The following is a 15,596-nucleotide window of genomic DNA, read 5'->3' as shown; positions in this document are numbered from 1 at the left end:
AGCCCCTCATCCCTTCCCCTCACCCCTCAAATGTTACAGAACTGGGAAGACATGATAAATATGATTATGACAAAAGAATGGTTTAAAGTTACCACCTCTTATTGTCTTATCTGTTTCTGTTAGACCCTTATGGGAGGGGTTATCATTACTTGTGCCTTTTACAGCAATGAGAATTATCATCCACACTCTTTTATCTATGGCAGTTTATAACAACAACATAGTAAAAAATTTGTCCCTCTGCTACTGTGAGTGCTTTTGATCTAATTTAGAATAACCATCTGACACTATTAACATTCAACTAAAGGGCCAGGTTCACTAGGACATTCAGCTGCCTTGCACTGTTCTGGTGATGCAAAGCAGCCTATACTGTATTGGCTGGTCAAGCTGGATTTATGGAGAGCAGTGCAGAGTAGCCAATGGTGTACCACCTCCTGGTAGAAAGGGAGGTTCATCTATCCATGTGGCTGGAGCAATCTGTCTCCCACTCAGCTCTGCAAGTTGGCAGTATGTATAATAATGTAGGGGCTTCTAGTTCTTGGAACAACCAGTTTAGTATGAAGCATGGAAAGGAGCTCTGAGTGTTGTGGAATCCATGAAATAAGGGTAATTGGCGCAAGTCCATATCAGCAAACTATATTACAAATACAAATGTTTCTCTCTCAATGGTCCATTTAAAGCTTGTTCAGCACAGGTGGCAATGTATTTTGAAGAGACAGCAAAATCATCAGTTAGACAGTAAGCATTTCATGGGAATGCAGTCAAAATCTGACCCACCTGCGATAAAGAATGTATTCCATCCACTGGTAGATGAAAGCCCATTCCTATGGATTTGATAACTACCAAGATATTTGATAGATTTTCCCTGTTTAATAAGTAAAATAAAGCACATGCATTTTATTTGCAGATCTATGAAAAGTCATTACAAAATTTTCTTTTAACATCAAATTTAAATGCTCAACGATGAAAAAAAACCATGAAATGGTTTTTATCTGAAACTATTGGTTAAGTTTGGTGGCTGTAATTTATCATATCAATGTTTTACATGGGATAATAGAAACATACAGAACTAAACTTTACCTCTTCAGCACCTTTTGAATAATTTGCAGGTGATTGGAATTAAGCCACTGAACACCACCCACAACTAATACAGTCTGGTCTGTGTTCTCAAGAGGATGTGATCTGAAACCAAGAAAGAAAGCACACCACATGTAGCCTTAAAACAGATGGCAAACATTTTAACAGCATCACATTACACTTCAATGAACTGCATTTGGCATCCTGATCAGACGCGTGACATCATTTGACTATTTTTCAACCGCACAATATGGCCTGTACATCTTGTGCTTAATTCTTTACTGATGTTAATGGTACAGGTCTGTTAAATACATTTGTGAATGGAAGAAGAATACAAACAACCCAGCAATAGAAGTTGTACTGTACCTTTGCAACAGCTGTTCTAGGGCTTTTTCAAATGTTGGCCTCTGGTTTACATTGATCCAAAACTGGGGGTAGTAGGAGTAACTAATAAATGTTTTCCCATCATTTATGTTATGATAAGTTTTAACGTCATGAGCCTTTTGCCATTCCTGAAGGGTTTCATTCACTCTTTCAATCAGATAGTACATTATCCCTCTGTTAGTTGAGTCTCCAATGAAAAGAACCTTTAAATGTAAATAAAAGAGTATACACTTCATACACTGTACATTAGGCAGTCTAAGAATCACTAGTCTAACTAGAACATTACATTACATGCATCACATTTAATCTCTTTCAGACTGTGGAATACCATCCCTCCAGACTCCTACTCCCAATACAATTTTCTCTATCAAAATCTATTTATTATGATTAAAAAAGTAACGTTAGAATAGTATTAAGGAAACAGTAAGTTTGGCTTACTGTGACAGCTATATCTGCTTGGATACATCCCTACATTTTTCATTCTGGCTGCTTGTTTCTTCTCCCTGGATGTCGAACTTTACATTTATAAATCCCTCCGTTGGTTGCAACTTTTTGCTGTAATCTCCAGGTCATTTTACAGGTATTTTCCCTCTATACTCTGTGTGTTTCCTACCATATCAGTTTTGGTGTCATCCTCAAATTTGATCATAGTTGAATTTACACCAAAGAAACAACCATCAAAAAATGAAGTAGCTGCATTAGCTTTAAAGAGATACTATTTGTTTGTTTGTTTTTTTGAGGGAAAAATGAAGGTCAAAAAAGCTTCTGAAAACTCTCAGAGTATCCTGGAGTGTGACACAACAAGCAGGAAGCATCACTGCTCAAATATGGGCAGATGCTCCACAATGACAGAGAAGCCACTTCAAGAATCCTGCATTACTCTGGATTCACAGTGGTGTAAAAGAGCAGAGGTTGGCCCAGGATTTCTTACTTGACTAATGGTCCCCTGTACTGATTTTGCAGCAACAACCTACAAATCCCTTGAGCTCCTCTATATATGGAGGCTATAGGGTTTGTGTGTGTGTTTATTTTAATCTCATCTATCCCTAGCGCATCACATCACTAGCGTAGCTAGTCACCAACAGCTCTAACTTAAGAATTTGTTTCATCATAGGAGAACTCTGACAAACTGTGGAAATTAATGTTAGTGTTGCATCTAGTCTCGGTGGAAATTAATGTAAGTCTTTGGAGAATAACTCCTCTTACCTTGCACATGACTACACCCTAAAGCCTAGCCTTCTGCAAGAGACAACAGCTCCCACTATGCCTGAGCAGTGAAAAGGAGCAGTGATGGCCCATGCAGAAACCCCCTGCTATTAAAGGGTATGTGGTACTAAGATGACACCCCCCACCTCCCCGCACACAGCCCCTGGTGTAGGAGCATGCTGCAGGCCAGAAGGGGACATACTAATGACTGGAACATTCTGTACTCCAGTGATCCTGAACTACAGAGCAGCAGCCTTTGGGCCCCTAAAGCCACCTTTGCAATCCATTCCCCTGTGCTCATCGGAAGTGCAGCACAGAATATGGCCCCTTGCATAGTTGCTGTCTGTTGGGGTCTATCTACTCATGGCAGCACACACATTACACAGACATTTGTTTCATGTGCAGGGGATTTCCAGCTTTGTCCATCATATCTCATGACATACTTCTTCAATCACAGCAGAATCACGTCAGAATCACAGCACACCACCCACCCAATTTCTTAATATATCCCTTTAATCTGTCACAGGATATATTAAGAAATTGGGTATATAGGGTAGATATATCTGTCACTGTATATATAATTGGGTAGATATATCTGTCACTGTAGTGCCTACCTGCTGTCACTGTAGTGCCTACCTGCTGTACATCTCATTTGAAAGCATTTTTCTGGGTGATAATGACAACCATTAAAATGACAGTGGGAGTGGCAAAATTTCTATTAAAACAAATGTATTAGGTTTCTCTTTACTAGTATGATTAAAAATGGGACCTAATTAGATAGGCACCCATAGGGCAGTTGATAGCCCAGAGGTCAAATGGTTTCCATCCTACTCATAAATAGTACAACTGACGAGACCTGTGCCTTCCCTAACCGTAGACTAGTACGTCCATCAATCCACTGAACTGATTTGACAGGTGTGGAGTTTCTATTTCATTTCTAATTCTATTAAGATTCTGAGAAGCTTATTTTCTCCTTGAAAATTTGTTTTGACATTTCACACCTACCATTGGTTTGACATAACAGAAAAAGACATTCCATGGGAAAAAACAGTGAAAATATAGCCAAACCCAACAAGCATGATGTGAAGACAGTTTTACTGACATTGTATGTCTTGCATCATTAACTACAAAAAGAAAAGGAGTACTTGTGGCACCTTAGAGACTAAAAATTTATTTGAGCATAAGCTTTCATGAGCTACAGCTCACTTTATCGGATGCATTCAGTGGAAAATACAGTAGGGAAATTTATATACACAGAGAACATGAAACAATGGGTGTTACCATACACTCTGTAAGGAAAGTGATCATTTAAGATGAGCTATTACCAGCAGGAGAGCGGGGCGGGGAGGGGGGAGAAAACCTTCTGTAGTGATAATCAAGATGGACCATTTCCAGCAGTTGACAAGAACGTTTGAGGAACAGTGAGGGAGGGGGAGGAATAAACATGGGGAAATAGTTTTACTTTGTGTAATGACCCATCCATTCCCAGTCTCTATTCAAGACTAAGTTAATTGTATCCAGTTTGCAAATTAATTCCAATTCAGCAGTCTCTCGTTGGAGTCTGTTTTTGAAGCTTTTTTGTTGAAGAATAGCCACTCTTAGGTCTGTAATCGAGTGACCAGAGAGACTGAAGTGTTCTCCGAATGGTTTTTGAATGTTATAATTCTTGATGTCTGATATGTGTCCATCTATTCTTTTACGTAGAGACTGTCCAGTTTGACCAATGTACATGGCAGAGGGGCATTGCTGGCACATGGTGGCATATATCACATTGGTAGATGCGCAGGTGAACGAGCCTCTGATAGTGTGGCTGATGTGATTAGACCCTACGATGTGTTCCCTGAATAGATATGTGGACCCTGTTGGCAACAGGCTTTATTGCAAGGATAGGTTCCTGGGTTAATGGTTCTCTTGCGAGGTGTGTGGTTGCTGGTGAGTATTTGCTTCAGGTTGGGGGAGCTATCTGTAAGCAAGGACTGGCCTGTCTCCCAAGATCTGTGAGAGTGATGAGTCGTCCTTCAGGATAGGTTGTAGATCCTTGATGATGCGTTGGAGAGGTTTTAGTTGGGGGCTGAAGGTGATGGATAGTGGCGTTCTGTTATTTTCTTTGTTGGGCCTGTCCTGTAGTAGGTGACTTTTGGGTACTCTTCTGGCTCTGTCAATCTGTTTCTTCACTTCAGCAGATGGGTATTGTAGTTGTAAGAAGGCTTGATAGAGATCTTGTAGGTGTTTGTCTCTGTTTGAGGGGTTGGAGCAAATGCGGTTGTATCGTAGAACTTAGCTGTAGACAATGGATTGTGTGGTGTGATCTGGGTGAAAGCTGGAGGCATGTAGGTAGGAATAACTGTCAGCAGGTTTCCAGTATAGGGTGGTGTTTATGTGACCATCGCTTATTAGCACCGTAGTAACTTACCCATAACTATTTCACATTTGGGGACAATGTATACCTTCAAATCAGCGGCACTGAGATGGGTACCCACATGGCCCCACAGTATGCCAACATGTTTATGGCTGACTTAGAACAATGCTTCCTCAGCTCTCGTCCCCTAATGCCCCTACTCTACTTGCACTATACTGATGACATCTTCATTATCTGGACCCATGGAAAAGAAGCCCTTGAGGAATTCCACCATGATTTCAACAATTTCCATCCCACCATCAACCTCAGCCTGGACCAGTCCACATAAGAAATCTACTTCCTGGACACTACAGTTTGATTTCACTACAAAAGGTTTTCTCCCCCCTCCCCCTGCTGGTAATAGCTCATCTTAAGTGATCACTCTCCTTACAGAGTGTATGGTAACACCCATTGTTTCATGTTCGCTATGTATATAAATCTCCCCACTGTATTTTCCACCGAATGCATCCGATGAAGTGAGCTGTAGCTCATGAAAGCTTATGCTCAAATAAATTTGTTAGTCTCTAAGGTGCCACAAGTACCCCTTTTCTTTTTGCGAATACATTCTAACACAGCTGCTAGCCTGAAACCTATCATTAACTACAGTTTGTCATTCTAAAGATTTTCAAAGTTAAGTATCCCAGTCATTGCAAACCACTGCAGACAGAAAGGAAACAGTCAAGTTTCAAAGTGTCATTTTTTTTTCACAAAAGAAAAGATAATTTAATCTGTTAAACGTTTTACAATTCTAGAGCTTTAAAAACTGCTATCCCCTCCCCCACCTTCCTAAGCAGTAGAGCTGAATTTGAGTCTTGACGTCTCCACTTGGCTGCATGGACTGGCCAGAATTGAAAGTGTTAGAGACAAGCGATGCTCACAATTCTGGGGAAGTAACCTTTCACTGGGAAGACATTATGAACAGTCATTTTGAAAAAGCAGTATTAAGAGACCAGTCAGACAAGACCAATTCTCAAGGTGGCAATTTCAGTAGAAATACCATGGTGCTAACCACTGTAGGAAAATAAGAGATGATAAATAACAGCACAAGACCAAAGAGAAAATACACAGCATGTCACTGGATCTGTAGGTTCAAGTCTCAAAACCCTATCACTTTAACTCTAATATAGGTTGTGAACATAGACTAATCATTCAGAAAGGGATCCCCTATGAGGGTAAGTGGGAAGGAGGTAAACCAGCCACAGCAGCTCTGTGGGGCTAGGGAAAGCCTGAACTGGAAGTAGAGATTATCCTGAAACACTCTCAGTGAGTTCAGATTATCATGCCAGCAGGTTGTTGCTTTTGTATAGTCTGATCCATACCAGGATTGTACCATTTCCCCTTTGTGATTCCATTTTATTCATAGAATCATAGAGTTAGAAGGGACAGCAAGGGTCATCTAGTCTAACCCCTAGCAAGATGCAGAATTTGTTGGGTCTAAACCATCCAAGACAGCCTCCTTTTGAAAACCTCCAGTGAAGAAGCTTCCATAACCTCTCAAATTTTCTGTTCCATGTCCTACTGTTCTTACAGTTAGGAAGTTTTTCCTGAGACTTAATCTAAATCTCTGATGTTGTATCTTGAACCCAATGCCTCTTGTCCTGCTCTCCATGGCAAAAGAGAACAATTTTTCTCCATTTTTTTTATGTCAGTCTTTCAAGTATTTGAAGACTGCTATCATTTCCCCCCTTGATCTCCTCTTTTCCAAACTAAACATACCCCGTTCCTTCAGCCTTTGCACGTATGGCTTGCATTCCATCCCTTTGATCTTCTTTGTCACTTGCCTCTGGATCCTTTCCAGTTTCTCTACATCCTTCCTATACATTGGTGACCAAAATTGGACACAGTACTCCAGCTGAGGCCTAACCAGCGCCAAGTAGAGCGGTACTATCACCTCTCATGACTTGCATACTATGCCTCTGTTAATGCAACTTAAAATTGCATTTGTTTTTGCAACAGCATCATATTGCTGACTCCTGTTGAGGTTGTGATCCACCACAACTCCCAGATACTTCTAGCAGTGCTGCTACCAAGCCTGTTTCCCCCCATTCTATATTTGTGCATATGGTTTTCCTTCCCTAAGTGTAGCACCCGACATTGGTCTTTGTTGAGTTTCATTTTGTTGTCTATAGCCCAGTTCACCAATTTATCAAGAACCTTCTGAATTTTAGCTCTATCCTCCAAAGTACTGGCAACACCCCAGCTTTGTCTCATCTGCAAACTTGACCAGTGTGCTCTCTATACCGACATCCCGGTCATTAATAAAGATATAAACAACACTGGAGCCAGAACAGATCCTTGTGGAACCCAACTTGAGGCCTCCCCCAACTTGAGGCCTCCCCCAACCTGACATCATTCCATTAATAGTTACTCTTTGTTTGGTTGTTTCATAAATTATGTATCCACTTAATGGTAGTTCTGTCAAGCTCGCATTTCTCCTGTGTACTTATCAGACTGTGATGTAGAACTGTGTCAAAAGGCTTGCTGAAGTCCAGGTATTCCCCCAATCCACCCACTACATTTCCCCAATCCACCAAATCAGCTACGCTGTCAAAGAAGGAAATCCATGCTGGCTGCTAGTGATCACTCCTTCATCCTCCAGGTATTAGCAAACTGAATGTTTTTTATTTTGCTCTAGTAGCTTCTCAGGTATAGAAGTCAGGCTGGCTGGTTGATAGTTTCCCTGCTCCTCCTTTTTAAGTTAGGCACTATATTAACTTTTCTCCAGTCTTCCAGGACCCCTCCTATCATCCATGAGTTTGTAATGATTATTGCCATTGGCTCTGAGATTTCTTCAGCTAGTTAAGTCAGTACCCTGGGGTGAATAGTATCCAGCCCCGCTGATTTGAATTCATTCCAATTGTTCAGAAGATCTCTGATGTCTTCTTTACTTATCCTAATGTGCATCCCCTCCCCTATTGTCTATGGTAACTTTGCTAATCATCCGGTCATGCTATTTTTTTTTAAGAGACGACTGAAGCAAAGAAGGCATTGAGTCTTCCTATCATCTTTCATTGCCAGCCCACCTTCTCCATTGAGCAACAGATCCACACTATCCTTGATCTTTTTTTTTTTGTCTGACGTATTTGAAAAACCACTTCCTATCATCTCAAGCATTTCTTGCTAGGTGTAACTCATTCTTTGCCCTGGCTTTCCTGATTTTGTCCCTACATGCTCATGCTATTTCCATGGTGACATGCCCCTCCTTCTATCTCCTGTATGTATTCCTTTTGGGTTTTAGATAGCTAAAAAGCTTTTTGTGGAGCCACATTGGCCTCCTGTGACTCTTATATTTTTCTATGTTGGAATAGCTTGATGTTGAACCTCTAGTGTTACATCTTTTAAGAACTGCCAGACCCCTTCAATTCCTTTTCTTCCTAATTGGTCTTTCCATAGGACCTTGCCTACTATTTCTCTGAGCCAGTTGAAATCTGCCTTTCTGAAGTCCAGTGTCCTTGTTTTGTTGTTCTCATTCCAACTAATCATTTCAGAGTGGAACTGAAATCTTTTGGAAAATATCAGAGCATTTGCTTAAGCAGAACGTGCAATCTTCCATGGCCACCAACCCTGGGGCAGAGACTTTTAATGCCTGCTGGCTGCCCTCTATAGATGATGCTAGTAGTCTGGAGGCCCCCCGAGCTTAGAACACAATGAAACAAAGGCCAACATGCACTACAGGTTTTAAAGAACCGGGCTCCAACTAGCACAACCTTTTGAAATCCCCATTCTGCAAAGCTGGTCAGTCTTCACTGTGTTCTGAGCATGGGACCCTCAGAGCGCAACCTTCAAAGCAGCCACTCTTTGGTAAGTTGGCATTCTTTTCACTGAAGGCTTGGGGGACCAGGAGGCCAGTGAAGAGTAGAATATGGCCCTGGGAAACATTCATGAGCCTCAGTTAACCAGGAGTTTCTATTAATCAGCATTCCGTAAATCAACTTAATCAGGGCTTAAATTCTCAGAAAGTATTTCCCAGAGCTCCCCATACCTCCCCACTTCTCTGCCTCCTAGACAAACAAAAAGCTACTTGAGGAGGTTCCACAGCTGTATCATGTTTTCATACTTTTTGGTTCCCTGACCTTGCTCCTCAGATCAGTTGCGGCATGTTTTCCTTTCCTGATTCAGGATCTCACGCATGGCTGAGCATTGAACATTGCACGAGGCTGTCCTGCCAAGCTAATGAAAAATAGCATTGATATCGTCTTCACTTTCATAGATGATTGCAAAGTTATCATGATTATGTTCACGTGCAAGTAACCCCGTTCACATTCAACTGATGTTATCGGTATGCATAGGTGCCGACTTCCTCTTTACCCGGGGGGGTGCTTCACTCTTCCCCTCTGCCCAAGGGCCCACCCCCACTCCAACCCTTCCTCCAAACCCCCACCCTGCCCCACCTCTTCCTGTCCCCACTCCACCCCTGGCCTTTCCCCCCCTCCACCCATTTCCCTAAGCCCCATCCCGCCCCGCCTCTTCCTGCCCCACTCTGCGCTGCCCCACTTCTTCCCTGCCTCTTTCTGCTCCCTCCCCCGAGAGCACCCCATCCCTGCTCCTCCCACCACCTTCCCAGCACCTCCTGCATGCTGCAGAACAGGTGATTGCAGTGGCCAGGAGGCACAGGGAGAGGGAGGAGTTGATCAGCGGGGCCGCGGGTGGGAGGTGCTGGGGGAGTAGGGGAGCTTGGCTGGAGCACCCATGGAGTCAGCGCCTATGTTAGTATGGTACTGAAGCACTTTACAAGAGATTTTACAGTAGCTAGCATTGCTTTCTGGAGACTGTCCTTGTATTCTCTGAACCCATGCACTACCGCTCTCTCATCCAATTGCAACCTATGGCAGTTAGCCTTGACTTCACATTCTCCACGGAGTATGGCGGCATCCTGCGGTCAGTTCCTAGGATATAGAATTTTGACAGCAGCAGCAAGCTGCTCATCCATTTTGTCTATGAGCCTATGCTGCAGCTGGTTTGCCAAACTTCTGTAGAATTGGGATCAGTTGATTGACATGATGCCTCTTGTGTTTGTGTTCAGCGCGATTCCCTGAATTCCATCCCAGCTTCGGCTTCTCACGCAAGCCTCTCTTGCTCCCCTGGTTCTTGTACTCTCTGCTCAAAAACACGAATCTGCCTCAGAATTTTGTCTTGTGCACTTTGGATATTAATTTCCCTGGATTGAGGCTCAAGTAACAGTTCTGCTAACTTTTGTAGAGCATCAGAAAGTATGCCCAATTAAATACAAATGATGTAAAGTCAGGTGTTTCTGGAGTCCACAGAACATGTCTTTTTCTTTACCTTGTGCTTCCACTGACTGCTGGAAGTGAAGAAAGAGAGCACGGTAATTCTTCCAGAACACTTTCACTGCACAGCTACTTGATGCAACCCATTGTGTTCCCAGAACGCACCCAATTTTCAAGATTTTTACATGCAAAGATGCCACACATTCTTGAAGTTCCCTCACACTTTTAGGGGAGGCATGTTTGTCCATAAATACTTTAAAGTGGTTGACTCCATGAACATCCTACACGAGCTCGTGAACAGAGAGTTCCAGTCAGTTGGCGGAGCAGGGCCAGACAATTACTTTGGAAAATGCAGCTGTAGAAGCCATTCCGCTTTTCTGACCTAGCATGACTGTGGCTCCAGCACAAACAAGAGCCTCCAAGTGTTCCTTTAAGTAAGCCTCCATGAATCCCACTGCATCCAACGTTTGCAGCAAGATTCTGGCAATGGTTGAAGCATCAGTGACAGGAAGCTCGATTAGGTCAACAAACCTGTTTGTATGCTCTTCCATCTCCTCCATTGCAAATCATATGTAGGTGATAAGAGTGGAAGCCTGGCTCAAAGTAGTTAACTCATCAACTATCGCTATGATTCTGAACTTATGAGATATTAAATGTTTAAATATTTTTTCTTCATTTCCTCCACAAATGTGCTGCTGTATGCTAGTGCAGATGACATTTGAGTGCAGAATTCGCCCCATATTTAGTCCGTTTAACTTCCACAGATCAATTTCTGTTTCAAAATCATAGGAGGGACGATTTTGCACGCAGCATGGAATACTTCCCAGATAGCTTCAGTATGCTGTGACTGCCATGGCACTTGACATGCTATCAACATATCTTTCTCTGCCTCACTCTGAATATTTTCTGTGACTCTGAGCTCATAAATCTTTTTCCACAGAGATTTTATTTGTTTTAATTTGCTGTCCCCATAGCTTTAAACATCAAAATTAGCTCAAACTTTAACCTCTGCTCACAACTCTGAGAGACTGTACTTTTACACAGATGCTGCAACCCAGATTACCTCTTCTTACATTTAGTCACAGGTTTGTTTGTTTTTTTTTTCACAAAAATCCTTTTTTTGGCTGCCTGACTAACATAGTAGTAGGTCACTCCTGCCACTTTCTGGTTCGTTGTCATGTTCTTCTTGCTCATCAGGGATGCTCTGTACTGCTTCTTCATCCTGACGAACAATAGTGCCACTAACTTCCCCACGGGCCTCTGAATCAGTTTCCGCTTTCTTGTGAAAAAACAGTGATTGTATTTTTTGGACTCATGCTGGGGAATTGAGTACTGTACACAGAAGTTAACCATACACATAAATCAGGTGTGATTACCTAGTGACCTTCACCCTTGTTGATTACATCAGAAAGACAGGCTTGCTTACATTCTGCGTCAGCTGACCATATCTGTCTTCTGCCAGCCTACAAAGGGCTGCTGCTGCTCTCCATATACAGTAAGAAAATATGTTAATTTCCCATAATTACCATGAAAATAAATTGCACAGCATTCACAAAAATAAATTGTCACATAATGATTTTTATTAAAGCTTCTGCCCTGCGGGAGGGCAGCTGGGGCTTCTGTCCTGTGAGGTGGCGGGGCTCCGGGCTTCAGCTGTGAGGCCGGGGTTTCAGGGCTTTAGCCTCACAGGGGGTGGGGGGGGTAGCACCAGGGGTCAGGGCTTCAGCCTTGCGGGAGGCACTGGGGCTGGGGGCTTCAGCCCCGCGGGAAGTGTGCTGGGGCTCAGTTCTTCAGCCCCGTGGGAGGTGCACCAGGCTTCAACTGCAGGGCCCTGTGGACCCCCTGAAACCAGCTTGTGGCCCCTCAGAGCTGTGAACATATTTACTGGAGCTGGGCTCCAGACTACTCCAGATGAATTTAAGCCCTGAATGTAATCAAGTGTACAGTAGCCATAGCACCTTTTACTCCAGTTGAGTTGCACCAGTTTACCCCAGTTCTGCATCTGGCCTATAGCATATAATGGAAATACCTCAGCAGAAGGGCTGTATATAAGATCGCATACTTAGTTGTGCAACATTCACAAATGAATGACTATGTTTACAATATGCTGTATCTTAGTTTCTTTACTATTGTGCCTTGCAGTCTTCAAATAAATGAGAATTTTATCTGCATGAGGACCACAGGATCACATTTTTACTTCATATAGTGCAACATTTCTGCAGAGACAGATGTGTTTCAGTGTCTTCCGTTGCAACGGTTTAGTGTGAAAAATTCCCATTATGACCAGTCTTCAATAAATTGTGTAAGAATAGTGGAATTCCACTTTTTAGCCAAACCTATCATTCTAAATTAACCACATTTACGAAATTTAAACACCTTTACGTTCAAAACACCACTTAACCCTAAGACATTATTCAGAAAACGTAAACTAGAGTCCCTGTTTTAACAGCTGAATTTCAAGTACTTCAACAAATATTGCCTTTTCATATTTCCTGTTCTTAATTACACATGGCCCACAGGTATTTAATTACAGGGCTAAACTCAGAATAGTATTTTTGAATGATAAACAAAATACAACCTTTTTTCCTGGTTATTTAGGTCAGATTTCTGTGCATTGCTAATTGAATGGCTAGTTAGCTCTTAGAATCTCTTTCCCATGACATCTTTTAAAAAGTTACCTTGTACAATAATTAGTGTTATGCTTTAATAAGTCTCAAATATTACAGAGAAAGCTCATTAATGACACAGTTATGTGGGGTTATGTCACACAGATGTAATAAAAATTTATCCTCTATTTTGATTGCTCATTTCTTTGATATAATTAGGTTATGCATACGTAATTCCCCCAGTGACTAGAATCTACAGTGTAATGTAGCCTGCTTTCAATTTGCCTTAAACAGGGTTTAAAGCCAAAGAGACTACAGATACTAGAAGCTGGCTGAATGAGAATCCCTCCCTGCAGAAATCTTCAGTTTCAATATTTTAGATCACTTTCCTGTTTGTTGTGTTTGAAAAGCAAACATGTGATGGATTAGTGCTGCTAACACACCATAAAGTAAAATAAGTCCCCTTATAAACTGTTTTGGGGAATTTATATCCTGTTTCACGTCACAACCAATTTGTGTCTTATTCTTTCACCATAGGTGGTCTGAAGTTCACATGAAACAGAACTAACTCACACATGAAGTTAAAAAGTAGTTAAATGACAAAGCAAAGACAGCTGGAAAACACAGCCAGGGTGAATTAGATTTCTGTTATAAAGAACCGAATATATTTTATAAATTACCTCTGAAATAACCACAGATTTTAATACAAGAAATAAGTTGAAGTAAGAAAAAGCCATTTCTTCTCTATGTCTTATTTATAGCAAAGTTATGGGATGCACACAATACAATAGAGCATGGATGGACACAATACAACAGAATTGTATTTTAGAAATGTGAATAAAAAAAGTTAAAACGCATTCTATTGTATTTTAAAACTGCATTCTATTGTTTCACTATGAAACATGAAGAAGCCACAATAATGATCTTACAATGTATATCTGATGTTCTTAGATATGCTGACTTTCATCCAAAAAGAGGCCAAAGTTATTTACAAACTTCATGCAACCTATTTCATTTAATCTGTCTTTGAAGTGCCGGTCCCTTAAGCAAAGCAACTGTTACCAGTGCACAGACACATTACACAACAATTCAGGATAGAAGGTAAAGAATTTATTTTTAAAGTATTTTCACTGGAATTTGACATGGGACATTGGAATTAACGTCCGTACTTTTTATTTATTTCTTTACATTTTAGTGCTGTAGGGATTTAACACAACCATAGATGTTCAGGTCCTCAGTATTACATCTCAGCTGTAAGAAATCACCTTCAGGAGAACAGTATCCAGCAACACCATACTGAGGCACTAGTTCAGTACTGACTCAGAGGAAAGCTTTCAACATGAACATCACTTCCTGCCTAAACTGGCTTTTCCTATTCAAATGCTAACCATGTCCAAGCCTGTTTATTTTGTGCCTTATGACAAGATTAACAGTGTTCTAAAGTCAAGTTGAGTCAGGCCAAGTTAGTACTTTGATGGGAGACTTCCAAAGTTAATTCAGTTGAGGCCATTGTTCCAGCTAAGGCAGTCATGCTAGTCTCTGTCTCTGTCTCTCTCTCTCTCTTTCTCACACACACACACACACACACACACAGAGAGAGAAGTTGCAAAATAAAAAAACAACAACATTTTTGCTGTTTATATATAAAGGTTTTATGTATGAGATATACTTGAGATCAGAGCTCAGATACTATGGTGGCAATGTGACCGGGTGGGTGGAACATTGGGCTAGATCTCAAGAGACCTGGGATTTGTCCCTGACACTGCCACTGGCCTGCTGGATGACTTTGGGCAAGTCACTTCCTTTCTGTAACTCAGTTTGCCCATCTGTAAAATGTGGATAATGATACGTTGTAAAGCGCTTTGAGCTCTAGAGATGAAAATTGCTATAGAACAGCTCGGTATTATAATTTACTGTGGTGAGGGAGCTCATACAAAATTCTAAAATAGATAGGTAGATAGATCAGATGAACATATTACTTTTGAGTGGGGGAACCATGACTGAATTATGCAGAGTCTTCATTTATCTTCAACAAATGGCAACAGAAACTGCGCAGCACTCTACAGCAACCTCTCCCACCTCCCAACCCCCGACTTATTTTGGGCATTTTTAGAACATAAAGAACAGCCATACTGGGTCAGACCAATGGTCCATCTAGCCCAGTACCTGTCTTCCAACAGTGGCCAATGCCAGGTGCCCTAGAGGGAATGAACAGAACAGGTAATCATCAAGTGATCCATCCCCTGTTGCTCATTCCCAGCTTCTGGCAAACAGAGGCTAGGGACACCATCCCTGCTCATCCTGGCTAATAGCCATTGATGGACCTATCCTCCATGAACTTATCTAGTTCTTTTTTGAACCCTGATATAGTCTTGGCCTTCATAGCAAAGAGTTCCACAGGTTGACTGTGCATTGTGTGAAAAAATACTTCCTTTTGTTTGTTTTAAATCTGCTGTCTATTAATTTCATTTGGTGACCCCTAGTTCTTGTGTTATGAGAAGGAGTAAATAACACTTCCTTATTTACTTTCTCCACACCAGTCATGATTTTATAAACCTTTATCATATCCCCCCTTAGTCGCTGCTTTTCCAAGCTGAAAAGTCCCAATCTTACTAATACTCCTCATATGGCAACCGTTCCATACCCCTAATCATTTTCGTTGACCTTTTCTGAACCTTTTCCAATTCCAATATATCTTTT

At 41.6% G+C, this 15,596-nt stretch overlaps 1 protein-coding gene and 1 long non-coding RNA gene across 3 annotated transcripts in view; both read right to left on the bottom strand.

Moving 5' to 3' along the window:
* Positions 1–15,596, bottom strand: part of CPED1 (cadherin like and PC-esterase domain containing 1) — a 221,472-nt gene that overhangs the window by 12,651 nt on the left and 193,225 nt on the right. For both annotated transcript variants that reach the window (XM_043495675.1, XM_038387589.2), the window contains exons 20-22: positions 1,441–1,661; positions 1,078–1,179; positions 775–862 (exon numbers count right to left, since the gene is read on the bottom strand). In XM_043495675.1, the coding sequence (XP_043351610.1) occupies positions 775–862; positions 1,078–1,179; positions 1,441–1,661 (411 nt within the window). The remainder of the gene's footprint in view (positions 1–774; positions 863–1,077; positions 1,180–1,440; positions 1,662–15,596) is intronic.
* LOC122456418 lies at positions 5,523–15,193 on the bottom strand. Its single transcript, XR_006275337.1, has 3 exons — positions 15,182–15,193; positions 9,074–9,079; positions 5,523–5,662 (listed from the first exon to the last, which is right to left on the bottom strand). It is a non-coding gene; the product is annotated as an uncharacterized LOC122456418 (long non-coding RNA).

This window comes from Dermochelys coriacea, chromosome 1, assembly GCF_009764565.3.
Source record: "Dermochelys coriacea isolate rDerCor1 chromosome 1, rDerCor1.pri.v4, whole genome shotgun sequence".
NCBI classification, from domain to species: domain Eukaryota; kingdom Metazoa; phylum Chordata; order Testudines; family Dermochelyidae; genus Dermochelys; species Dermochelys coriacea.
This window is presented reverse-complemented; position numbering and strand designations above follow the sequence as displayed.